Raw genomic sequence first — 27,391 nt, 5'->3', positions numbered from 1 at the left:
TTTTAATGCAGATAACACAGCACCTAACATACAAAATTAATCAGTTTGGAGTACATCATAGGTCAAGCAACTGAAATAATTTTGAGGGCAGGTAGAAAATCTGAAAAAATGATACTGAATTAAAAATAAAGACAAAGAAACACAATGAAATAAGTTATGTACCTGTGCTGTGGATGCATTTTGTATGCTTAAAATTCAGTGTATTAATATAGATAACACAGCACCTAACAAACTATTTGTTTCAAGGTAAATAATTTTTTCCACAGAAGTACTGTATCACAGTGATATTTGAAAAGTCGACCTGATTTACAAAGTGTAAATGTTGATACATAATGCATACATATAATGTGTCTATATATGGACACTGGGGCTACAAAAAAAATAGTACTAAGCACAGATTTGTGTGTATATGTATTTAACTTAATAATTGAATGTACGAAAAAGTACACCAAAGAGTAAGGATCTTTTTCAACAGAATAAAACACTCTCTTTGAGATGTTGCTAGGAAGGGAAAATATTTTAGAAACTCATCTTACTTGTATATGAGCACTATTTTTATGCTAACCAGTGGATAAAATTTACATAGCACAGTAAGAAGAACATGAAACATGACACTACTACTGAAGGAACGACAACAATTTTAGTTTTCTTTCACATTCTTTTAAAACTAATTTTGAAATGTCAGTTTAGGGAGACACATGATGCTAGCATACTGTCACGAAAATACACTTCGTATTTTAGCAAAATTCAATTAAATGGTAAATTATGGGGGACATTATACTTAAGTGTTCGACACTACTACTGGCGCATCACTGAAGGCAAAAACAAAAATGCACTTGAGAAATGAAGGCTGAAGGTCATGAAGAGCACTTTTCTGTCAACATTCTTTCGTAATAGTCACCTGAGAGACTGCTGCTTCAGAATATTATTCAGACCATGTCTAGCAAGCAATAAACCTTTCTTGAACATGTGCCAGGCAAAGCTGAAAAGTCACAAATGATAATCTGGAATAGAAGCAACAAGCACAGAGCACAATTCTGCACATAGTAGTAAGGGCTTGAATTCACAACAACAAAATGACTGATCAAGGTTGTCTCACATTTGGAGAGAATGTCACTCAGCTTTCCACATGATCATTTTTCTGCGTGGCCATCCTGTTTTCATTTTCTATTATTTCCTTGAATCAGTTCAGGCAATTGCTAAAATACCTTGACCAACTGATATGAGATTAGTTTCTAATGACCTTGATGTTGAACACAATGTTTAGCTGTTCTCCTTACCTAAGAGGAGAGACATTTTCCCCTTAAGAGTAGATGAACACAAGGGAAGTAGCTAGGGTAATAAATATACAGGAAGTGAGAAAGAAAGTGCTGTAACTTACTGAGTGCTCTACATAGGCATAGATATTTCGCAGATGATTAGGTGGGTGACAGGCTTGTCCACATTTGACATAGGACATACTGTCTTGTTGTGTGTACTATAGTTCTGATGTTGCTCTGATACCAGAACATTTCTGGAACAGTACCTAAAATGGTCACCTATCAGTACTTTCATCATTCAGTACATCTAAACAGCAGTGTTATAACATAACAATTTGTCTTTAATTATTAAATACCTCAATCGTGTTTTGTTGATTGAAGAGCATTTAAGCATCATCATTTAACACTATACCTTCGTTGTACATAACACAAGCAGATAAATATTATATATGTTCTAGAAAGAGTACACCATAGAGTACATAGTGAACAAGCAACACAGAAAATAATATAGTACAGATCAGTATTTAACAGCTCAGTTTGTAAATTAGAATGCACAATGATGTATTGTAATTATGAAAGGAGTACTCCAACAAAAAATATATAAGAATCACTAGGACATTGTATATACACAACATACTACATAACATTCTTAGAGGAAGCATGTTTAACAGGTTTGAGAGCCAGAGTTGGACTTCATTTAAAGAATGAGAATGTGATACTAACTGTGAAATGTTATTAAGCAGCATGATAACATCGCAAAGTTAATGGTGTCTGCATGATGTACTGACATCTACCTGCCTTACCACTCTTATAGATATAATGAATGATACACAAAGGAACATTTCAGTCATTCTTGTGACACAGTCTGACGGGTTATTTTAGGGTGAAACTTTGAAATTAATATATGACTTACACTCAGCTTGTTGAGAAGATTTTGAAAATTTTTGCTAGTAACTTCATGGTTTCCACACCTTTGGAAAGACTCATTCTGCAGGATGTGTATTACGATTTCACTTGTTGCTTTAACTACAAAATACAGTATCAGTAACTTTGACTGTGTCTTGGGTCCTGCAAATATGAATCGTAGCCCAGACCATATAACTCTAAAGCAAAGAACCCCACATTTTTTTAGGCACAACTGCTTAATGAGTGAATTTTACCCAATGATTATTACATTTATCCTTTTAACATAAATTACAAACCTTTCTCACTTGTCAAACAACGCAGTTCAAGCCTCTGAAGCAGTAATACTTATGTTAAGTGACTCATATATTTCTTTGACTCATAATGACCGTATTCAATATGTACACAAAATCAATATGTATACCTTATATAAGAGTATTATATAAGATACTCAGTGATTTATTCTAGTAAACAATACAGCCTCATTCACTGCAAACATTTCTCATTCACTGCAAACATTTCTTTCAGAAACCAGATTCCAGAGCTTGCCAGAACTTCTACAAACAGTTCTTCTAACCTGTGGGCCGACCCCCCGTTTTTCCTTAATTTTAAGCACCAGTTCTTTCAGTTCTTTGGTTTAATCAACTACTTTCAGAAAACTATACCCAAATTTCATGTATCAAAAGATTAGTATTACTTTCTGTCCCTGTAGGCACTTTAAATAATTCATAAGCTATTTTATTGATTTCACTACTTGTATGTACCATGTGAATGTTAAACTGTTGTAACAATTACATTCATCAAGTTAAGACACTATTTTGTAACGTACTGTGCATGACTATACAGTCTGAGTGAACTATCATTTTGTGTCTAACTAACAAATTTGGAATTTCTTCAAAACTCAAGTCATTGTGAATGTTTCTTTTTCTGTCACCAAATAGGTACATTCACAATACTAGAACAAACGATTAGTGAATGCTATTGTGTCAACCTACTGGATTTTCAACCTTTTCGAGCTGATATCCTCAGCTTCAATGCCATATCCCAAGGCAAATGTTGCTGTATGTAATTCCTTGGTGAATTCAGGTTGGCCAAAATATTCGAGTCTCAAAACATTTATTTTATCAGCCTGTTTCCATTTCTAAACCTATTTCAGTAATTGATTCATTGGTATACAAAATCTGATCAGGTTGAGAAATATTTTAAATGTTTTCTAGGCCTAGATTCTGCGCATTTCATGACAGCATCTTTTTTTCTTAGGATTCGGGCTAATACCATCATTACTGATTAAGGGGCCCATAAATATCAATTCAACATAACGGAAATGTGTCTGCTCCAATTTAATACATCTTTTTCTTGGGCGTTTCCAAAACTCTCTGCAGTGCTTCCAGATGCTCCTATCAGGTCTTTGTGGCAATCAAAATACTACCCTCATACATTGAGGCGCCAAAGAAACTGGTACAGACATGCGTATTCAAATACACAGATATGTAAACAGGGAGAATACGGCGGTGCGGTCGGCAACGCCTATACAAGACAACAAGAGTCTGACGAAGTTGTTAGACTGGTTACTGCTGCTACAATGGCAGGTTCTCAAGATTTATGTGAGTCTGAACGAGGTTTTATAATTGGCGCACTAGCAATGGGAGACAGCAATCTACAGGGTACCGATGAAGTAGGGATTTTCCCGTACGACCATTTCACGAGTGTATCGTGACTATCAGCAATCCGGTGAAACATCAAATCTCCGACGTCGCTGCGGCCGGAAAAAGATCCTGAAAGAACGGGTCCAACGACGACTGAAGAGAATCGTTCAACATGACAGAAGTGTGAGCCTTCAGCAAAGTGCTGCAGATTTCAGTGCTGGGCCACCAACAAGTGTCAGCGTGCGAACCATTCAATGAAACATCATACATACGGACTTTCGGAGCCGAAGGCCCGCTCTTGCTCCCTTGATGTCTGCACAGCACAAAGCTTTACGCCTAGCCTGGGCTCATCAGCACCTACATTATGACTGGAAAATTGTTGCCTGGTCAGACGAGTCTCGTTTAAAGTAGTATCGAGAGGATGGACGTGTACGGGTATGGAGACAACCTCATGAATCCATGGACCCTGCATATCAGCAGGGGACTGTTCACGCTGGTGGAGGCTCTGTAATGGCGTGGGGCGCCTGATACGACTTTTACAGGTGACACATACATAAGCATCTTGTCTGATCATCTCTATCCATTCATGTCCATTGTGCATTCCGACTGACTTGGACGATTCCAGCAGGATAATCCGACACCCAAAACGTCCATAATTGCTACTGAGTGGCTCCAGGAACACTCTTCTGAGTTTAAACAGTTCCGCTATTCCCAAACTCTCCAGACATGAATGTTATTGTGCATAACTGCGATGCCTTGCAACCTGCTGTTCAGAAGAGATCTCCACCCCCTCGTACTCTAACGGATTTATGGGTTTCCCTGCATGTTTCATGGTGTCAGTTCCCTCCAGCACTACTTCAGACATTAGTCGAGTCCATGCCACATCGTATTACGCTACTTCTGCTTACTCGCAGGGCCCTACACGACATTAGGCAGGTGTACCAGTTTCTTTGGCTCTTCAGTGTATATTACCAACTTTGACTGTACCTCCTCACCTAACGTTGTGTCAAGTGCTCTGATAAATTTAGCGTGAGAAATGTTGAGCCTGAAAGGTAAAACTTCAGCTTTATAACTTTTACCATTAAACAGGACCATTGTTCACTTCTATGAGTCTAAAGCAAGTGGAACCTGACAGTAGAATCAGTATAGTACATACAGCTAAAATATATCACGCTTTGGTGTTGAGTGGGCTATCTCTCTCTGCCCCAGTTTAGTGATTCAGAGTCGTTCCCTCTAGCACTAAATAAACATCGTCACTGGGCTTTCTTACAAGAACCGCTGGGTTGTTAAATAAACAGTTGCCTTTCAGTAATGTTCCACTCTAGCGTTTGATATATCTTGTCTTCAATAATCTCTCCAATACTCAAGGCTACCGATTAGAAAAAGTTCGCCTTTTATTTCATTTCAGTTTACGTATGCACACTACTAGAAAGAAATGCGACCCCTAACGGACAAAGTCATTTTATAGAACACGAAATGACACGTAAAAGGAGGATGTGATAAATTCAGAGCAAATGAGGCGCAAGTGTTACACTACAAAGTTCACAAGCACTCTCATCATTATACAGCATACCCACCTCTGGTGGCAATGCTGTTGTGTATTCTGAATGCAAACGACCATAAAGGTGCCAAGCTGTTTCCTGTGCTAGACTGGGGCAAGCATCTTGCGCCTTTTGTTGCAATTCAATAATAGTTCTTGCAGGCTCTGGGAAACGAGTGAATTCCCATTAAATCATGTCCCATAAATGTTCAATAGGCGAGACACCTTGTGATCTTGTTGATCAGGACAGCTGTTGTGCACCAGGAAGAGAAAGTTGCGTTTCAGCAGACGTATGCAGAAGTGCTTTGTCCTGTTGGGAAAAGTGTATCACCTTCCTGTAGAAGAAATGGCGCTGGCATGGGAATAAAAGGCTGAGTAATGTAGTGGACTTGGTTTCTTTGACCTGCAGAAACACTAAACGTGACCATGAGTTGTAACTGATGGCCCCCCATGAGATGAAACGTGGGATGGGAGCTGTGTGTCGTGGGCGAATGCATTCTGGAATAGGCATGTCGCCACACGCTTATGTCCAGTACGCACATACAGACAGAACCTACTCTCGTTGCTGAAGACAACAGAGCACCATCCCACTTTTCAATCAACTCTTTCACGATATCAGAGCTGCCATATTTGGTGGTGTCGTGGTGACAGTGGTAGCCTGGCCTGAGGTACATGTGATCTCAGTCCCACTACAATCACACAGTTTCCGGTAGTCATGACAATACAGCAAATGCAACATGTGCTGAGATTTCGTCCCTGGATGATGTTCAGTCTGCCACTGTTGCTCGCACAGTGCGTCGATCTTGGCGTATGTCTGTATTACGTGGAGATCCAGAACCTGGCCTGCAGATGAGGAAATTTTCCACACAACACCGCTGAAATCAGCGACACATTACTGGTACATTGCGCCCAACACGCGCAGCAATCCGTCGATACATCTGTCCACTTTCCCGCTGGGTCACAATGTCACTCAGTTTGAATGACTGAAGCTGTTCAGAAGGCGTACATACTCGTCGGTAGAGCATGGTTTTAGCCTAGAATGAACGTTGCAAACACAGTTCATCTCTAAACTCTGCACAGTTACTGCTTTCAGAGCCAAAGCAGAAGCTGCACAAGCTGGCCTCCCGAGTGCCGTTTGAACGCCAGTGAACGCGACAGATGAAACACTAACGCTATAACCCCTCAGTGAACTCATATTGTACCCTGGCGCCACTAAACTGTGGCTACTAACAACTAACAACTATTGACCTCTCAGAGAACACATGTCGATACTAATGTAATAGCCGCTGAAGCTGCTTCATCTTTTTGTCTTTCTAACTGAAACCAAATCCTCAATTACTTCCTGGACGTATTCCAGTCTCTGTCTTCTTCTTCAGTTTTTACCCTCTACAGCTGCTTCCAGTATCATGGAAGTCATTTTCTAATGTCTTAACAGCTCTACTATCTTATTCCTTCTTCTTGTCAGTGTCCCTTTCCTCGCTGATTCCTCTCAGATCCTTCTCATTCCTTACTTTATCAGTCCACATAATTTTCAACATTATCCTGTAGCACCACATCTCAAATGCTTCGATTCCCTTTTCTTCTAGTTTTTCCACAGTGCATGTTTCACTGCCATACAATGCTGTGCTGTGCTCCAAACGTCCAGTCTCAGAAATTTCTTCCCTTTTGCCAGTGCTAATCTGATTTTATGTCCTCCTTGCTCCGTCTATCATGGGTTATTTTACAACCTAGGTAGTAGAATTCCTTAACTTCATCAACTTCGTTATCACCAATCCTGATGTTAAGTTTCTCGCTGTTCTCATTCCTGATACTTCTCACTGTTTCGTCTTTCTGTAGTTCTTCCGTCTTCCTGTAATTCTTCTTCACTTTTACTGGGATAGCTATGTCATCAGCGAATCTTATCTTTCATATCCTTTCACCTTGGATTTAAATCTCACTCTTGAACCTTTCTTTTATTTTCGTCATATTTTCTACGAGGTATAGATTGAACACTGGGGACGAAAGACAACATCCCGGTCTTACATCCTTTTTACTCCCAGCACTTCGTTTATTGTCTGCCAGTTTTATTGTCACCTCTTGGTTCTTGTACGTATTGTGTATTACCTGTCTTTCCTTCTAGGTTACCCCTATTCTTATTATAATTTCGAACATCTTGTACCAATTTACACATCCGAGTGCCTTTTCCAGGTCGACAAACCCTATGAAATTGTCTTGATTTTTCTTCACATTTTCTTCCATTATCAACAGCGGCGTCAGAAGTGCCTCTCTGATGTCTTTCCTTTCCTAAACCCAAAGTGATCGTCAACTACCAGATCCTCAGTTTTCTTTTCCGTTCTTCTGTATATTATTCCTGTCAGCAACCTGGATGCATGAACTGTTAATCTGATTGTGAGATAGTTCTCGCACTTGTCGGGTCTGGCTATCTTCAGAATTATGTGCATGATATCTTTCCGAAAGTCTGATGGTATATCTACAGTCTCATACATTCCACATCCCAATATCAATAGTCGTTTTGTTGTCAATTCCCCAATTGATTTTAGAAATTCTGCTCGAATGTTATCTGTCCCTTCCACCTAAACTTATTTGATCACAAGTTTTGGCCGTGCGGTTCTAGGCGCTACAGTCTGGAGCCCAGCGACCGCTACGGTCCCAGGTTCGAATCCTGCCTCGGGCATGGATGTGTGTGATGTCCTTAGGTTAGTTAGGTTTAATTAGTTCTACGTTCTACGCGACTGATGACCTCAGAAGTTAAGACGCATAGTGCTCAGAGCCATTTGAACCATCTCAAGTTTTCCAAACGTCTCTTAAATTCAGATTCTAATACTGGATCCCGTATCTCTTCTATATCGACTCCTGTTTCCTCTTCTATCATATCAGACAAATTGTCTCCCTTATAGAAACCGTCAGTGTACTCTTTCCACCTATCTCCTCTCTCCTCTGCATTTAACAGAGGAATTCACTTTGTACTCTTGATTTTACCGCCCTTGCTTTTAATTTCACCGAAAGTTGTTTTGCCTTTTCTGTGTGCTGACTCAGTCCTTCCGACAATCATTTCTTTTTCGATTTCATCACATTTTTCATGAACCCATTTAGCCTTAGCTTCCCTGTATTTCCTATTTATTTCATTCCTGAGGGACTTGTACTTCTGAATTCCTCAATTTCCTTGAACATTTTTGTACTTCCTTCTTTCGTCGATCAACTGAAGTGTTTCTTCTGTTACCCAGGTTTTATTTGCACTTATCTTGCTGGTACCTACGTTTTTCTTTCCAACTTCTGTGATAGCTCTTTTTCGAGATGTCCATTCGTCTTCAACTGAACTGCCTATTGAGCTATTCATTATCGCAGTATCTATACCCACCAACTTTAAGCGTATTGCTTCTTTCCTTAGTAGTTCCGTATACCACTTCTTTGCGCATTGATTCTTCCTGACTAGTCTCTTTGAACTTCAGCCTACCCTTCATCGTTACTAAACAGCGATCTGAGTCTGTATCTGCTGCTGGGCGCTCCTCAAAGTCCAATATTTGATTTCGGAGACTCTTTCTGACCATGGTGTATTCTAATTGAGATCTTCCATATTTCCTGGCTTTTTCCAAGTATACCTCCTCCTTCTGTGATCCTTGAACAGAGTATTCGCTATTACTAGCTGAAATTTCTTGCAAAAGTCAATAAATCTTTCTCCTCTCTCATTCCTGCTACCAAGCCCATATTGTCCCATAACCAATTCTTCTACTCCTCCCCCTATAACAGCTTCCTCTATCTTGTAAATTTTGGGACTCTATAAATTTCTCCTCTGTATCTTCCTTGCACCACTATGTTAGTATCACCATAACTACGTTCCGCTGTAATTATCCAGACGTTATTTGCATCTTCTGGAAAGTCCCCAAGATCGCTACTAAATTTTATTCCCATTCTTCTCCTCCAATATTCTATACTTTTCTTTCATTTCGCAATAGGCATACTCACTTCATTATTTCACAGCGAGTCTAAACCACGTCAAATATTTAATCTACTTGTGATAGCACACTTGGAAATGCATGTACTCTGTTCGGAAATTCGTATAGGCTTGCCCATGTACCACACTGTCGGTTGATTTTGTTATTTCCTTCACTGGAATCGTAACTTCTCCTATTTATCCATTATTCATTACCATAAATTCTTACTAATGAAACTAACATCTTTTTATAGTCAATAAACACAATATTGGATACTTCTTGTCTTCTATCCTTCACTGTAGCCCTAGTCTGAATTGCGTTTTTCATTTCCGTCTCCTCCATTAGTTCGTCTCTTAGTCCTGTCATCCTTGATATCGAACAAATACGAAATTGCATACCTGTCGTTCTTTGCACTCCTAAGTTAAGGTCTCTTCTTCATCAGCAGTACCTGTAAAATTGGAAATTTAGACCACTTTTGATATGGTGAACTACTACTGGCTTATTCTACTGGGGTATGGCACCTCGTCGTCGTCCTGCCCAATACTGGCATTAACCCTGTTATTTCTCGAAAGTGGCCTGTCCTGTCGCTGGTATCTTTGGTTTTGTGGCTGACAATCTCGCCTGCATCCTATAACATTATTAACATATTTATCCACGACCTGTCCAAAATTCACCTAATGAATCCTGTTTCCCTTCTCATTTCGTAACATTTGGCTCTTGTTTACATAATTTGGTTTTGATTAACTACTAGAATTCCCTTGAGACATGTATAGACAATCTGACTAGACTAAACTTTTTACTCATTCTTGGATATTGTCCCAGAATTTACCAATTAATTTTTTCCTAGCCGCACAAGGTAATCGAATAATGAAGACCTCAAACAAGTGAGTTTCGTTAACCCTTACACACGGATACTTTGCTTGATTTATGTTCCATTCTTTGGAATTATATATGTGCCCCCTTATTTACTATACAAATTTGGAACGAATAATTGTAATGTCAAATGTTGTTGGACTGTAATCTCAAATTTTATTGTTCATCCGCCGACGAGAACTTGACTTTAAATTCTCGCTCGAAGTGAAAGTGCTAAATCTTTTAATATTTAATAGTCCCAACTGCAACACGACAAAACGGACAGTTCTTTTGTCATTCCATGGTAATTTCCCCCGAAAAGTTCATAAAAACAGTTCGGTACAGGATGGTTCTTCCCGTGGGGATGAAAGACAGTGAACTTTACAGTCAATCCTTTGCGCGATTCAAATCTAAATTCCGCTCACCATTGGCTATTATGACCCTGGCGTCTCCCACCTTGACCGAAATCATTTTCCAAACCCTTTTGTTGAACTTTTTGACTCCCCTGCAATTATTTGTTTTTTTTTTTTCAGAAATTTCTTTGGTTCAAATGGCTCTGAGCACTATGGGACTTAACTTCTGAGGTCATCAGTTCCCTAGAACTTAGAACTAGTTTAACCTAACTAACCTAAGGACATCACACGCCTCCATGCCCGAGGCAGGATTCGAACCTGCGACCGTAGCAGCAGCGGGAGGGGGTTTGAGGGAATGGAATATGGCTTAACAAAAGGAAAGTTGGGGTCCTCTACCGACAAACTGGTAAAATTTGGTGTTGCTTAAAGTAGTTTTTGGTAACTGTTTTGGAGTTCAGGGTAAAAAATGTAAATTAATAAATAACAAGATGCCTATTTTAAGTTAAATGATGTTTATTGATTTAGATAGTAAGTTATTTGCCGCTCTTATTCTTTTGTTAAAAGGTGTTTTGAATACATTGCCACCTGTATTGCTACATATTTATAAAAAATATATTCGCTGATTTCTGAAGTTATATATTCGCTGATTTCTGAAGTCATATTATCCAGTGTAATATGATACGCCATGTAGGGTGGGGGCTATAGCCCCCATAGCCCCTCCCCCCTCCCCCCCCCCCCCTTGCCACCATCCTGACTAAGCAGGCAGTATACTTTCTTGCAGACATTACCGGACATTACGTCTAACTAGCCTCAGAACAACATTTCCTTGCCACAATTCAAAAACTGTCTCCTGGGATACTGTTTTACTTACAGCTACAGTATATGATCTTTATTTCATATAAATATTTTGCATTTACATTTATCAGACTAAAACAGTTCTTAACGTTAATTTAGTTACATTAGATATATACCTATTTTTGTTTGAATGTGAACATGTCAGTTAAACTTCTGATGTGGTTGGAAATATTGGAGCCGTCCATCAACCACACACCTCGACAGTCAGTTTGCAGTGTGCCCATCTCTCCCGTGTATGATTCTGCATCTCTTAAAACGAACAAATGAAAACAGAGTTTGAATGCAATGGTACCATACACACTGTTTTGTACTTGAAAGAGAATGGAGAGGAATTTAAAGGCGTTTAGAATGCCTAGATGTACTGGTATATTTATCATATCATTCATCAGTTCACAATACTTTCGTGGCTTATCGTCAGATTGAAACATAATGTATTTTTCCTTTGAAGGCTCATGTAGCGAAATGTGTCTCTACACCAGGAAGTATTCCGTGCGGGTGCTTATAACAACCGTTCGAGGCTGCCTATCCCAGCGACAGGTGATTTCTATTGATCGTGTTAAGAAAAAAGTTCAACGCTGGTTGTTGATAAACCGTTAACCGAACAAACAACTGGAAGACAAATTTTTGTCTGCAAATTATCTGTACCTTCTTCAGGCCATGCCTCTGCCTGCGTCGAAATATCACCCCATACGTAAACGTTGCCATAAACGTTACCATAAACGTTAATTCATTGTTCAATAAATCAGTATAGAGCTGTATAACGTTCAAACCATATATTTTCTCACCCACAAGAACACGCAACAGCTAGTGACCCCAAAACGGGCAAAGAGGTATATCTTAGCAAAAGAAAAAGAAAAATCCTGGTTCGACCAATGGCAAGCTCCATTCCTCCACGAGTGTCACAACTGTGTTTTTAATGAAACTGGCGTGGAATAGTGTCTACACAGTTATGTTAGAAGCAGCAATAGAACAGGACCGTGTTACACTTGTTCAGCACAACACTAACTAACGTATAGCAAAATACCGCGGAAATTGTGTTGACTGTAGTCTCCACCACATACACTTTGTGGCCAACAACGCAAGTGGTTGTTTTGTTCAGATTTTAGCGTTCTCTCTGCATGGGGAGATGTGTGTAGCCATGGTCAGATTCTTTTTCCTCAAGCCACTTCTGTTGTCCTTTGTCCACAGACATGTAGAACAAATACGCTGAAGCACCAAAGAAACTGGTATAGGCATGCATATTCAAATACAGAGTTATGGAAACAGAATACGGCGCTGCGGTCGCAACGCCTATATAAGCCATCACTTGTCTAGTGCAGTTATTAGATCGGTGTCTGCCGCTGCAATGGAAGGTTATTAAGATTTAAGTGAATTTGAACGTGGTATTACAGTCGGCGCACGAGCGATGGGACACAGCATCTCCGAGGTAGCGATGAAGTGAAGACTTTTCCAGTTCGACCATTTCACGAGTGTACCATCAATATCAGGAGATCGGTAAAAAATCAAACCTCCGACACCGCAGCGGCCGGAAAAAGATCCAGCAAGAACGGGACCAACGACGACTGAAGAGAACCCTTCAACGTGACACTAACGCACCCCTCCGCAAACATTGCAGATTTGAATGCTGGGCCATCAACAAGTGTCAACGTGCGAACCATTCAACAAAAGATCATCGACATTGGTTTTAGGAGCCGAAGGCCCACTCGTGTACCGTTGATGATTGCACGACACAAAGCTTTACGCCTCGCCTGGGCCCGTCAACACCGACATTGGACTGTTGATGACTGGAAACATGTTACTGGTCGGACGAGTCTCACTTCAAATTGTATCGAACGGATGGACGTGTACGGGTATGGAGATAACCTCATGAACCCATAGACTCTGAGTGTCAGTAGGTGACTGTTCAAGCTGGTGGAGATTCTGCACTGGTGTGGGGCGTGTGCAGTTGTAGTGATGTGGGACCCCAGATAAGTCTAGATACGACTTTGACAGGTGACACACACTTAAGCATCTTGTCTGATCACCTGATCGCCTGCATCCAGTCATCCCCATTGTGCATTCCGATGGGCTTGGGCGATTCCAGCATGATAATGCGACATCCCACACGCCCCGAATCGCCAAAGAGTAGTTCCAGGAACACTCTTCTGAGTTGAAACACTTCCGCTGGTCACCAAATGGTTCAAATGGCTCTGAGCACTATGGGACTCAACTGCTGAGGTCATTAGTCCCCTAGAACTTAGAACTAGTTAAACCTAACTAACCTAAGGACATCACAAACATCCATGCCCTAGCCAGGATTCGAACCTGCGACCGTAGCGGTCCTGCGGTTCCAGACTGCAGCGCCTTTAACCGCACGGCCACTTCGGCCGGCGCTGGTCACCAAAGTTCCCAGACTTGAACATTATTGGCTAAATCCAGTCTCCTTGTGCGTGCTTACTACATTGCCTCACAACGATGTTCTGAAAACACAGAGAAGATGCAGTGTACGTCTGAGCAGGAAGACACTGCCTGCGAAAGTCAGAGATTCTGACTAGAGTTTCTGTACGCCACACAGACGTAACAGCAGAGCTCTATCCTTCGAGACTAAAGCAACTTCTTCAATCGAGCATGAGATAACTGAACATCGTAGATGGCAGATGACATCGTAGGACCTAGTTAAGAATTTGCAGCAGGGCCACGTAGTTTAGACTTCTAAATTTGGTTCGTTATTTTGTGAACAACCAATATGTATAGGTAATAGTGTATCTACAGTTTTGCAGGCTGAGGAGAAATTGGTCAATGGGAATTGAACCGATTGTAAATCTGCCAGTGTACCCGTAAATGCGGTTTCAGCAGGCGATGCCGGACACTCCACTCACCAGGCAGTGACAAGTAGCAGGGCTTCTTCTCGATTAGTTGAGTCGACGCATTGCTGACTGGATTCGCATTCTGGAGGACAGCGAACAATACCCCTGAGGAGGTCTAGAATTAGGTCTCCCGTGATTTCTGTACATCGTTTAAGTACGGATAATTCGAAAAGGCACAACTGATTTCTTTCCCTACCCTTGTCCTGTCCAAAGTTTTATTCCATCTCTAATGATCCTGTCGTCTAGAGGACGTAAAATCCTAATCTAACTTGCTTGGAGTGTTGGTACCACATCTGATCATTCCTGTGGAAGCGTTTTTGCGCGCTACCACGCACTGGACGCAAGTGATGGGGCAGTGGCCTGTAAGAATGTTTTCCTTTGCGGATCAGGACGCGATAGCACCGACCTTTTGTCCTGGAACAACGTCGGTGGTCACACGAGCGGATTGTGACAGTCTCATGAACACAGTCCACGCGCTGAGTCAGCACATGGGTGAACTGGTCTCTGACCGGAATGGTAAAGGATGGTTCTCCAGAAGGTCGAGAAGTCGTTCCCCAGCGAATTCCCCAGTAGCCGACAATTCACCCCAGACAGACCTGTGTTGGTACGAGAAGTTCAGAGACCGGGCACACAAGTGAACTTTGCCGTGTGCCTTCCTCAGTGGTAAAAGACAGGAGAAACTAATTGCTCCAAATATACAGTCGTAGTCCTTGCGCCTCTCCACTACAGGCCGCATGACAGGACCCAAGTTTTTGGTGGACACCGGTTCTGACCTACGTATTTTCCCGTGGGCCCGGTTACACAAATACCGACCGGCCACCTCGTTTTGGTTTTCCGCGGATAATAATTTAACTATCTCGACGTATGGGATTCAGCAGACCGAGCAGGACCTGCCTTGGCGTGAAATTTCACAGTAGTGGTTGTGAACGAACCAATAATCGGAGACGATTTTTTAGCGCATTATCTTCTGCTGCCAGACGTCACCAAAGCTCTTGCAATAGGCTACGTCAACGGGATATCTGCCTATGGATTCCAACGTTGCGCGCACAGTAGATTGCGCCAAACTGATCCAGTCAAAGGGCAATGGGTACGCTAAACTTCTAGAACAGTTTTCTGGTATCACGATGCCTCCTGGAGCCCCACGAAAGGTATGTCACAACACTACATATTATACCAACACTATTGCAGGTCCACTGACTTCATGAAGACCCAGACGTCTTGCCCCTAATCGACATACCGTTTCCAAGGCGGAAATTAATACTGTATTGAAGGAAGGCATCATTCGCCCACCTAGCTGACCCTCGTTGTCACACCTACATTTAGAACCAAAGAAGAACGGTGCATGTTGACCATGTGGTGATTACTATGCGCTGAATGATAGGACACTACTTTGTCGCTACTCTGTTCCTCTATTGAGGGATCATAATTTTGCATTATGTTGGTAAGAGTCTTTAGCGTACTAATCGCGCAACAGCATAGACACGTATTCATGTGGCTGGCCGGTGTGGCCGAGCGGTTCTAGGCACTGCAGTCTGGAACCGTGCGACCGCTACGGTCGCTGGTTCGAATCCTGCCTCGGGCATGGATTTGTGTGATGTCCTTAGGTTAATTAGGTTGAAGTAGTTCTAAGTTATAGGGGACTGATGACCACAGAAGTTAAGTCCCATAGTGCTCAGAGCCATTTGAACCATATTCATGTAGCTGAAAGAGACATTCCGAAAACGGCCATTATAACGCCGTTTAGCGTATATGAAATCCTGTGTATGATGTTCGGATTGAGAAATGCTGCGTAGACATGGCAAATGTTTATAGATTTAGTTTCATAAGGATTGCGTTATTGCTTTGCATATCTATCATTTTTTCAGAAACCGCAGATGAACACAAACAGCACCAGTTTGAGGTAAAACGACTTGACAAATAGAGGGTAATGAGGAACACCTTAAAGTGTGTTTATGGCTAGGCAAAGATTACCATTTTAGGCCACCTCGTATCATCATGCGGATCACTGCCATTACTGCTGCAAGTCGAAGCTATTTTAAGTATCCCAGGGCCAGAAACTGCTAATAGACTGCGAAGATTCCTGCGAGTCATTAACTTTTATCGATGTCACCTACTTCATGTAGCAGAAGTCTAAGAGTCTCTTATCTCAGCTTTAGTTGGTCCTAAGGTTAAAGATAAAATGTCAAGCAGTGACCAGAGTCACTGGATAACACGTTCGAAGTAGCTAAGAAAAGCATAGCAGATGCAGCCCTTCTGGCACGACCGACTTTAGAAGCACCTCTCACGCTCATAGTACACTGAAGAGCCAAAGAAACTGGTACACCTGCCTGATATCGTGTAGAGTCCCCGCGAGCTTGCAGAAGTGCCGCAACACGACGTGGCATGGACTCGGCTAATGTCTAAAGTAGTGCTGGAGGGAAATGACACCATGAAACCTTCAGGACAGTCCATAAATCCGTAAGAGTACGAGGGGGTGGAGATATCTTCTGAACAGCACGTTGCAAGGCATCCCAGATATGCTCAATAATGTTCACGTCTGGGACTTTGGTGGCCAGCGGAAATGTTTAAACTCAGAAGAGTGCTCCTGGAGCCACTCTGTAGAAATTCTGGACGTGTGGTGTGTCGCATTGTCCTGCTGGAATTGCCCGAGTCCGTCGGAAAGCACGGTGGACGTGACACTTGGATGATGTCGTCCAGGATACCGAGCAGCATACATAGCACACGCCCGTTGGGCGTTTTGACCACAATAGCCATACATCAACACGATATCGACCTATTCCGCAATTGGTAAACGGTCCATTTTAACACGGGTAATGTATCATGAAGCAAATACCGTCTTCACTGGCAGAATGTTACCTGATACCATGTACTTATACGTTTGTGACTATTACAGCGCCACCTATCACAAAGCGAAAAAAAGTGGTCCAACTGAAACATTCATATTTCTTTACGTACTACACGAATATATACTAAAAATGGGATTTCCTATTTAAAAAAAAAAGAAAAAAAAACGTAGTTGATATCCGTTTGACCTATGGCAGCGCCATCTAGCGGGCCAACCACAGCGCCATCTGGTTTCCCTCTTCAAGCTAGACGAGTTTCGTTCTTTGTAGATTTTTCGTTTGATGCTTATTTCCTGAGATATTTGGCCCGGTCACGATCAATGGACCACCCTGCATATATATGGCTTTTTGGCGTTATGGCCTTTTGGCCTTTGGCCATTTTCAAGTACCACACTGAAAATGATTCAAGAACAGAATGAACAATCTGTTCATTTAAACTGATCCTATCAGGGTTCCGTTTTTACCTTTTTAGGTAGGGAACCCTAAAAACCAAACAAATTTTATTATTGTTTTCCTTCTTCATCGTAAAGTATCAGCGCTCATTAAAATAAGGGAATAGTAAAATGCTAGCCAGACAGGTACTGTGGATTGTATTTCATGCAATTAGTGGTATATTTGCATTCAGAGTTAGACGCCATAAATATGCAGGGTGTGTCTGCAGATATAGAGAGTATGATAAAGTTTTTGAATATGCATGCAAACCGCGCTACAGCCGCCCTCTTTCATTTGCAGCGAAGACAGCAGGCAGGAAGAAGCGGAGGAACAAGAACCGGCGCGCCAGGCGCCGCAGGAGGCGTCCGGTCCAGCGGCGGCGAGGGAACGCCGGCCTGCTCTGCGCCTGCGATTAGCTCACCAGTAGCCCGACTCAGGTACGTACCGCGCCGAGCCGAGCCGCCGCCGATAGGGTAGAATCAAGCGAGGAGGAAGTAAGCAAGCACTCCGGACAAAAATCCAGTCGCTGTCAAATGCCACCACACTAATACCGTGCGCCGGCCGAAGTGGTCGTGCAGTTAAAGGCGCTGCAGTCTGGAACCGCAAGACCGCTACGGTCGCAGGTTCGAATCCTGCCTCGGGCATGGATGTTTGTGATGTCCTTAGGTTAGTTAGGTTTAATTAGTTCTAAGTTCTAGGGGACTAATGACCTCAGCAGTTGAGTCCCATAGTGCTCAGAGCCATTTGAACCGACTAATACCGTGCAACGCAGCCTCTTGTCGGCGAACAAGACAGTCCGCAAGCTTCTTCACACTTGGCCGTCCGCACATCTCGTACAAATTTATTCGCTTTGCCCCGACAGCGCTGGTTCGGATTAACTTGGATTGTCGCTGGCCGCTTCTCACCTTTCCGTTGATGACAAGCTTCAAACTCATTGACTTTTGCGCGTTTCAGTTTTCCTGAAATCCTCTATTTTGTCGTATCGTTCCACAAACTCGAATTTTCTTTTCAAGTAACTTATCTGCAGGTTCTACACTGTTATAATAATTATCCCTGGAGAGGTGATGCCACTTTCCGTCAGAAGGCGTCAATAGTTCCATCACTATTTTTGCTAATGGATGTCCAGCGCCGGAATATATCTTGAATGAGGAAATGTATGCCGTACTCGAATCACAGCAACCGAATGAGTATGCCATATTTCGTAATTTTCGACGGATTGTACTCTTTAAAATTTAACCGTCGACGCCACGGTATCATTCCTTCATCAGATGAGATGTTTTGACTTAGATTAAACGTTCCTTTAAAGAATGAGATTTTCACTCTGTAGAGGAGGGTGCGCTAATAGGAAACTTCCTGGCAGATTAAAACTGTGTGCCTTACTCTTAACACTTCAGTGATATCTACTTCCACATACGATTCCTCTTTCGTATATGTAGATTGGTTCAAATGGCACTGAGCACTGTGGGACGTAACAGCTGTGGTCATCAGTCCCCTAGAACATAGAACTACTTAAACCTAACTAACCTAAAGACATCACACACATCCATGCCCGAGGCAGGATTCGAACCTGCGACAGTAGCAGTCGCGCGGTTCCAGACTGCGCGCCTAGAACCGCGAGACCACCGCGGCCGGCGTATATGTAGATGCACTGGACACAATTTAGTCTGCTGGGTGACGTTGATACTGTCCAGAAAGAAACTCGCACCTGTAGCCAACGTCGCTAATGCACGCTTTTCTCGGTTTGGAGGTATCCGGTTCGATTTGCGGTGGTGGAAGAAATTTTCACCACCAGCGTTTGACGGAATGCGAATTATCTGACTTTGAAACTATGTCGTCGATAAAAATTCCAAAACTCTCAGTAGTCTCTCAAGAACTAAGGGCAGGAGACGCTTTTTGTGCTGTTAGAGAACATATTTTCACACAAGGACATATCATTTGGCGCCCGTTCTCAATCAAACTAAAAACTAAACCACGTCCGAACAGGTGTCCGAAAGCGCAAAGGTACCGATCGACCGCCGTATCATCCTCTGCCGTTGGCGTCGTACCTCACCTTGCCAGATCTTAATACCATTGTGACTATTTGGTAGAGTGGACCAAACGGAGCAGTCATCACACCCACAAGCTGGTAGCTGTGTGATTATCGTTGAGTGGTTTCAGCTGTATATGGCACATATTAACACTATGCCGTCCGGTGACACCACAGTGGTGTCGTGCGCGAAACAGCGGTCAACAGCCGGCGACACCACAGTGATGTCGTCTACATGGTATCGCTCAGTGGCCGGCGACAGCACAGTGGTGTCGTGTGCATAGTATCGCGCAGTGGCCGGCGACAGCACTTAAGTATCTTTTGCATTCTGTTGCTGTTTTGCTTAGATAACAATAAGTTAACACGACAGCAAGTTTTTTGTTTTTGTAAGTACTTGGGCCTTTTCATCATGGCGGACAAAAGAGGCAATATGATTATTTACAACGAATGAACGGTCGTCTTGTCTGACGTTCCGGACGACTTGGCCGATTTGGAATAAGACATTGGATATCAAAAAATGAAAGTTAAGCAGAATCGTAGGAAGATAGTAAATACGACCAAGAAGAATTCAGCTCCTACCTTCCAAACTTTACAGAAGCTCTCCTGCGAACTTTGCGGAGACGAGGTGCTGGCAGAAGTAAGGCTGTGAGTACGGTGCGTGAGTCGTGCTTGGGTAGCTCAGTTGATGCCGCCACGATAGCTCAGCGTGCTCGGTCAGAGGGTTAGCTACCCTCTGGAATAAAAAACTGAGTGAACGGATCTTCCCCGCCAAAGGCAAAGGTCCCGAGTTCGAGTTTCGGTCGGGTACACAGTTTTAATCTGCCAGGAAGTTTCGTTTCTTACTTTTTGGAAAAATGGTCAATTACAAATTCCAATTTGACAAGCCGGTCGGCATTAGCCGGTTTATTGTTGCTGTCTGAAAAATGGAAAAATGCTAATATTTGTCTGAATCGGTTGCGGGACATCGTTTTGCGAAATATCAGTGTGTCTATCAACGGATTCATTGACCAAAATCATCGATTCGTGCTTTTTTTACAATTCCCATAAGGATGGCAAGCCCAAACCATTTTCTAAGTTCGGGTCCCGTTACGTCGACAAATTTGGCATTTTTTAATCCAGTTTCCTTCCATTGCAATTTTGACTCTAGTACTTGTTAGTTTCGTTGCTAATATATCAATTAGATCGTTCCCAATATATAATTCTACGATATCCTCGACGTTCTGTTTATCTTTGGGAAATATGTTTGGACCCAGGAATCCATCAAATTTATTGTTGGTCCTCGGTAAATCAAAGTCTGACCACTGTGCACTGTCTTCTTCGTCTGAATCAGTTGGCAACCATAGCGTTCGCCGAATTCTTCTTGGTCGTATTTCACTATCTTCCTACAATTCTGCTTATCTCTCATTTTTTGATATCCAATGTCTTATTCCAAATCGGCGAAGTCATCCGGGACGTCACACAAGACGTCCGCGCATTCATCGTAAATAATCCTATTGTCTCTTTCGTCCGCCATGATGAAAGGGCACAAGTACTTCTAAAAACAAAAAACTTGCTGTCGTGTTAACTTATTGTTACCTAAACAAAGCCGCGCGGGATTAGGCGAGCAGTCTAAGGCGCCGCAGTCACGGACTGTGCGGCTCGTCTCGGCGGAGGTTCGAGTCCTCCCTCGGGCATGGGTGTGTGTGTTTGTCGTTAGGATAATTTAGGTTAAGTAGTGCTAGGCTTAGGTACTGATGACCTTAGCAGCTAAGTCCCATAAGATTTCACACACATTTGAACATTTTGAATCTAAACAAAACAGCAACAGAATGCAAAAGATACTAAATAGGTGTCTCCGACCACTACGCCATACTACGCTCACGACACCACTGTGGTGTCGCCGGGTGGCATAGTGTTAATATGTGCCATATACAGCTGAAACCACTCAATGATAATCACACAGCTACCAGCTTGTGGGTGTGATGACTGCTCCGTTTGGTCCACTCTACCAACTATTCTCAGTGGTATTAAGATCTGGCAAGGTGAGGTACAACGCCAACGGTATTGCCGCAGCGGTAACACCGCTCCCGTCAGATCACCAGATCACCGAAGGTAAGTCCTGTTGGGCTTGACTAGCACTCGGATGGGTGAGACTTCGGGTCTTTGAGCGCTGTTGGCAATTGGGTTGCACTCAGCCCTTGTGGGGTCAATTGCGAAACTACTTACTGAAAAGTAGCGGTTCAGGTCACGAAAACTGACAACGGCCGGGAGAGCGGCGTGCTGACCACATGCCCCTCCATATCCGCATCCAGTGACGCCTGTCGGCAGAGAATGATACAGCGGTCGTTGGGTACCTCTGGGCGTTCCGACATCTGTTCGGACGTGGTTTAGTTTTTAGTTTGATTGGGAAGGGGCGCCAAATGATATGTCGCTTGTGTGAAAATACGTTCTCTAACAGGTCCTGTCCAAATGACAGATCAGCACAAACAGCGTCTCCTGCTCTGAGTTGTTGAGCGACTACAGAGAGTTTTGGAATTCTATCGATGACATAGTTTCAAAGTCCGACAATTCGCATTCCGCCAAACGGTGCTGGTGAAAATTTTTTCCACCACAGCAAATCGAACCGGATACCTCTAAACCGAGAGCGACGTTGGCTAGAGGTGTGGGATTCTTTCTGAATTATATCAACGTTAATCAGCAGACTAAATTGTGTCCAGTGCATCCACATCCACGAAACAGAAATGAATGATATGTGGAAGTAGTGCTCACTGAAGCGTTAAGAGTAACTTAGTTTAAAATAATGGTATTTATTGACGTGCTAGACGCATTAAACGAGGAGTTGTCTCCTAGATGAAGCCGTTCGTAACTAGAAGGCGTTCAGAACCTGTCAGCATATTTCGATCTCTATCCATTCAGATACTCCCGTCAGCTGCATCGCCGAGTCGTCTTGGAGTTCGTTTTAGTGGGCTACGTGGACACCAATATCAGTGGATATTCGCAGTAATAGTTAACACGGTGTATAATAGCTTGCGAAGATGCGGATATCGCAGATGTCTCAGAAGATATCCGCAATGATTAACTGATTTGTGAATAGAAGTTAAAGGACAGTGTCAATGTTTTTATACGAATTTCGTCAACTGAAGAGCGGGAATGGAAAATGTTCTAAGTGCAATTTTTTCACAAAACGCTTCTTCAGTGCTGTTGTGTTCTCAATACTCTGCGATACGTCCCTAGATTTGGTCCACGCGCTCTGGTAGATGACGCATGGTCACCGTGTCAAGCTGCGCTTCCTTCTGGAGTGTTGAAATTTAAAAGATAGTAAGAACCAGTTTTTGATGAGCCACAGTTTCAGTAGTTAGAAGCCTAATGTTGTATTTCTGTACTTATATCGTCACAAATAGAACGCAGTGGCTCTGAGCACTATGGGACTTAACATCTATGGTCATCAGTCCCCTAGAACTTAGAACTACTTAAACCTAACAAATCTAAGGACATCACACAACACCCAGTCATCACGAGGTAGAGAAAATCCCTGACCCCACCGGGAATCGAACCCGGGAACCCGGGCGTGGGAAGCGAGAACGCTACCGCACTACCACGAGCTGCGGACATAGAACGTAGTGCCTCAGTATTAATGATACTTCGAATAAATACTTTCTTCCCACTATTTTGTCGAAAATTGCCATTTTTTAGATCGTGGCTGTGTACAAAATACAAGGTGATTCTTGTAAAGAAGAAAACAGCAACTAGCAATTGTTAATAACGCTTTTGATTTGCACAAACAGCACCGTACCGGTTTCGAACCGACAACCTAAACTTGAACTAACTTATTCTAAGAACAACTCACACACCCATGCCCGAGGGAGGACTCGAACCTCCGGCGGGAGGGGCCGCACAATCCGTGACATGACGCCTCAAACCGCGCGACCACACAGCGCGGCAAAATTTTGTTGGCATTTGTTTGGTTGAGAGAGGGTAAGTGTGTTTCAAGAAGTTGTATCCATAAATATTACGTAATTTTCTGTTGGCGCACATCCTCAAGATGGATGCGAGAAGTCTACAGAGATCGTCTCCTCTAAACAAATACACAATAAAATGCAAATGCCAAACATGGAGCCGCGTGGGGTAGCCGTGCGGTCTAGAGACGCCTTGTGGCGGTTCGTGCGGCTGCCCCAGTCGGAGGTTCGAGTCCTCCCTCGGGCAGGTGTGTGTGTTGTCCTTAGCGTGAGTTAGTTTAAGTTAGATTAAGTAGTGCGTAAGCCTAGGGACCGATGACCTCTGCAGTTTCGTCCCATAGGAACTTATCAAATATGGAAATAATAAAAGAAACAAACCTTATAACAGTAACTGATTAATCACGAGATAATTTCTGCTGTCACTCCTCGCGCAGAGAGGCTGATTAGATTTGTATTATTATGTAGAGTGGTCTAATTTAACAACGAAAGTTTCTGGTAATATACAGTATATTAAGTGCACATCCGTGAGAAGTTAGCTTGCGATTAGATTCTCTTACAAGTAAGTCTACAGGTACACTATCTTACTAATTTTCAACATATCAAACAGACAAGACATCTTTAAAACTAAGTAATATGTCATGAGGGAAGGATCTTTGCAGAGAACACATGCACTGCAGACGATATGAGTACCGAATAAAATGTAAAAATAGAGTGTAGTGTACGCTGTGAACATTGAATATATTGGGACAAACTGATTTAGAGCACTTAAGAATGTAAGAAAATCATTCAATACACAAACACTTCGTTTTTGGTGTACTTTTTTCATTTTTCAGGATTGCACTCAGCAGGGATTTGTGGATGGAGAGCTGGCTATTCGACGAAAATAGAGAAATGGAGAAATAAAGCATCCCAGAGAAGCAAATTCAAGAGAACGAATGGCATGCACACACAAATGGCGGAAACTGGACGGAAATGAACAGACTATGACTTTTCCGGGCTGGGTATGTTACAGAGTTTGCCTGTAGCGACGGACCAACATTGCCCCGAGGATATCTCAAGTTCATGTTGTGTATAAAAATTACATTTCTCAGCTCCAATCATGGAAGTATATGTATGTTGTCATGAACGCTTTCTGTGACACCACTTTTGCAAATTGTTGTCTTGAGAAAGACTATTTGAACGGTGCGCTAAGTTTTAATTTTTTTCGTCATAAAGAAGCCATAACGAAGGGAAATGCACTTGAAACGTGACATGAGCCCTACACAGATTTGAAAAACTGTTGCTTTCTGTCAACGAAGATATGCTGTGCAAAGAGGTTGTTTATAACAAACCAATTTGTCCCAAAATTCTTTTGTATTACTTCAACGCTTAACAGAGTTGGTTCTAATAACATTGCGAGATTAAAAGATATAGTTTAATTAATCTTTGAGTTCATACATATGTCATGAGACTATACTTTTGTACGAGAGTAAGCTAGAATGATTGTTCACGGGTGCCATTAAGAATAAATTTTATTGACAATTGTACGACAACTTACTAGAGTCAGAGAGTGGCTCAAACTATCTATGTTGTAGTTCCTAATCTGTCTCCTCTTGTAGCTCTGATATTCAGAGCGATATTTGTGTTCATATAAAGATTTTATAACACTTTGTTCAACTGTACATAAACATTGTGTGATGTACTGTCTATAAAGTTAATAAAAATAGCATTTCTCTGTATTTTAATGTAAACCCTCTTTTGCACTTTCATTTCAGAAACATAATTAAGAATTTCTTTCGCAATAGGCTCGTTCATTGTGCACTTTGAGGAAGGGGACGAATTAATTATTTTCGTTGCCATTTAAGAAAGTTGTTTCTGAGATGTTTCGATTTTTATTGTAGAATAGTACATTTACTAGCATTTTTTCCATTATGTGGTATCTCAAGGAACTATACAGTGCGTTCGGAAAGTCGCTGTGCATTGGAGAGTACGGACTACGAATGCAGATTACGTTGGCGGTCCGAAACGAAGTTGCCAGAACGCCAGTTGCAAGAACTGTTTTTATACGCGATTGTTTTTTAATTAGTTCTGCTGTTGCGTAACATGTTACTGTTTAGTTCAGTTGATGAAAGTTACTGAAAGCGATGTGTAGTGTGTAGATGTTTTATATGTTTACAAATTATGGTGATTTCAACTGAGAAACGTATTTTTCTTATTGAATATGTGTTTCGACGATGGGATAAATACACAGATTTATGTAGGAGGCATTTATTGAAAAAAACCCAGAAACCGTTGTACCTCATCTTAATGCTTTTCGTAGACTTGTTGAGAAATTTCGAGAGGCAGGCTCATTGTTAGAAGCCGAAAGAACTGGAAGACCACTTAAACTAAACGAACAGAAGTTGTTGGATATTTTTGACTCTATGTAGCAGAAACCAAGAAAATCATTGCGCAAGTTGGCACAAGATAAAGATATCGGGCTTGCAACCGCACATAAAGCGATTAAAACAAAACACTGAATTTATTCCCATATAAAATGACGGCAGTGCAGGAACTGAAATTGAGGATCATGGAAAAACAAATCAGTTGAGAGGAATACCATTGATATTCTTGATGTCACCTTCTAACAAACGGGGTCAGATCCCACCTCTCTTGTCGTGTTGACAAACAATACACACGATTATTGTCAACGGAGAATCCGCGTGATGTGCTTCAAACGCCACTGTATGAGCAGAAAACTGGAGTGTGGGTGGCAAAATCCGGCCGGTGCATTATTGGACCTTAATTTTTTTTATGAAACCGTGAATAGTGAACGTTATTGTTTGATGAACTTCGATTTAAAATGGGCCAGCTAAAGGAAGACGACATCACCTAATCATGATTTCAGCTAATAACGCTGTGCATCTTCTGAAAAAGGTTCTTGAGTAACGAGTCGTCTCAAAAAACCTATGGCCCCCTTGCTCGCCGGACCTTACTTACTACACCGGACCTCTTTCTTTGGGGAGCAGAGAAAGTTGTAGTGTATCGCAATCGCCCATGCACGCTTTGTAACTTACAAGCTGAAATAACTGCGGCTGGAGAAGCATATAGCAATCAGATCCGCAGAAAATATTTTACAGTAAAATTAAGATGATTCAGACTCGTATACCCGCCCCTGGATGTCATTTCCCAGGTATGTTGTAACTGAACAGCAACTTTTCGAACACCCTGTATTTTGACACATCGAAGAAAAATGGCACCTGCTTGATTCTGCAGACAGGTTGCTGGCAAAACAGGTAAGTCCCGTGAAATATACCTACGAAGTTTTTCACAAAGGAGTTCTTGCATAACAATTTTTCGATTCACTTGCAGCATCAAATTCGGATAAAATTCCAAGCTTTCGATGATATCCTCCATCATCTTCGTTAGTATATCATCGAAAGCTTGGAATTTTATCCGAATTTGACGCTTCAAGTAAATCGAGAAATTTTTACGCAAGACCCATGAAAGCTCTGGAAAAATAGAGCAGCCACACTTACAAAATTATTAATAATAGTTCTGGACTTCTTTGGTGAGGATCATGTTTATGTATCCAGACTCGCTGCAAGTTGGGAAGATAATTCACTATTCGATCTAAAAGAGAACGATATACTTGTGAGACTGACAGTAAATGTGACAAAGGTTTTTGTTGACTTAAATACACTTCAAGAGTTGGTTTTTATTTTCATAGTGAGTGATATTAATTAAAGGCCTGTATGTGACATGAGTTTCAAACACAAGTCGCTCCGCAAGATGCCACGTCAGTTGTTCCAGAAGACAGGCCAAACCCAAAATCAACGCTTCGGTATGCACCTACGTCTCTGCTCTGTATAAGGCTGTAAACAGAGTGGCAGAGAGTATCTTTGGTTGTAGCATAAAATATTATTTTCTTTTTATTCTGTTCAGTACAAAAAGCTCACGTTGGAAGACAGGATGCTAGTCTCTCTTTGTTGTTCCAGCTGATCGTACAAA

General features: G+C 42.1%; 1 protein-coding gene across 1 annotated transcript in view; it reads left to right on the top strand.

Moving 5' to 3' along the window:
* The window catches only part of LOC126457117 (matrix metalloproteinase-14), a 158,497-nt gene extending 133,357 nt beyond the window's left edge, over positions 1 to 25,140 (top strand). Inside the window, exons 9-10 of the mRNA XM_050093170.1 lie at positions 17,762 to 17,898; positions 24,256 to 25,140. Of these exons, the coding sequence (XP_049949127.1) occupies positions 17,762 to 17,877 (116 nt within the window). The 3' untranslated portion in view covers positions 17,878 to 17,898; positions 24,256 to 25,140. The remainder of the gene's footprint in view (positions 1 to 17,761; positions 17,899 to 24,255) is intronic.
* Positions 25,141 to 27,391: the final 2,251 nt, after the last annotated feature.

The sequence above is a fragment of the Schistocerca serialis genome, chromosome 2 (genome assembly GCF_023864345.2).
Source record: "Schistocerca serialis cubense isolate TAMUIC-IGC-003099 chromosome 2, iqSchSeri2.2, whole genome shotgun sequence".
Taxonomy (NCBI): domain Eukaryota; kingdom Metazoa; phylum Arthropoda; class Insecta; order Orthoptera; family Acrididae; genus Schistocerca; species Schistocerca serialis.
The sequence above is the reverse complement of the archived record's forward strand: the minus strand, read 5'-3'. Positions and strand labels throughout refer to the sequence as shown.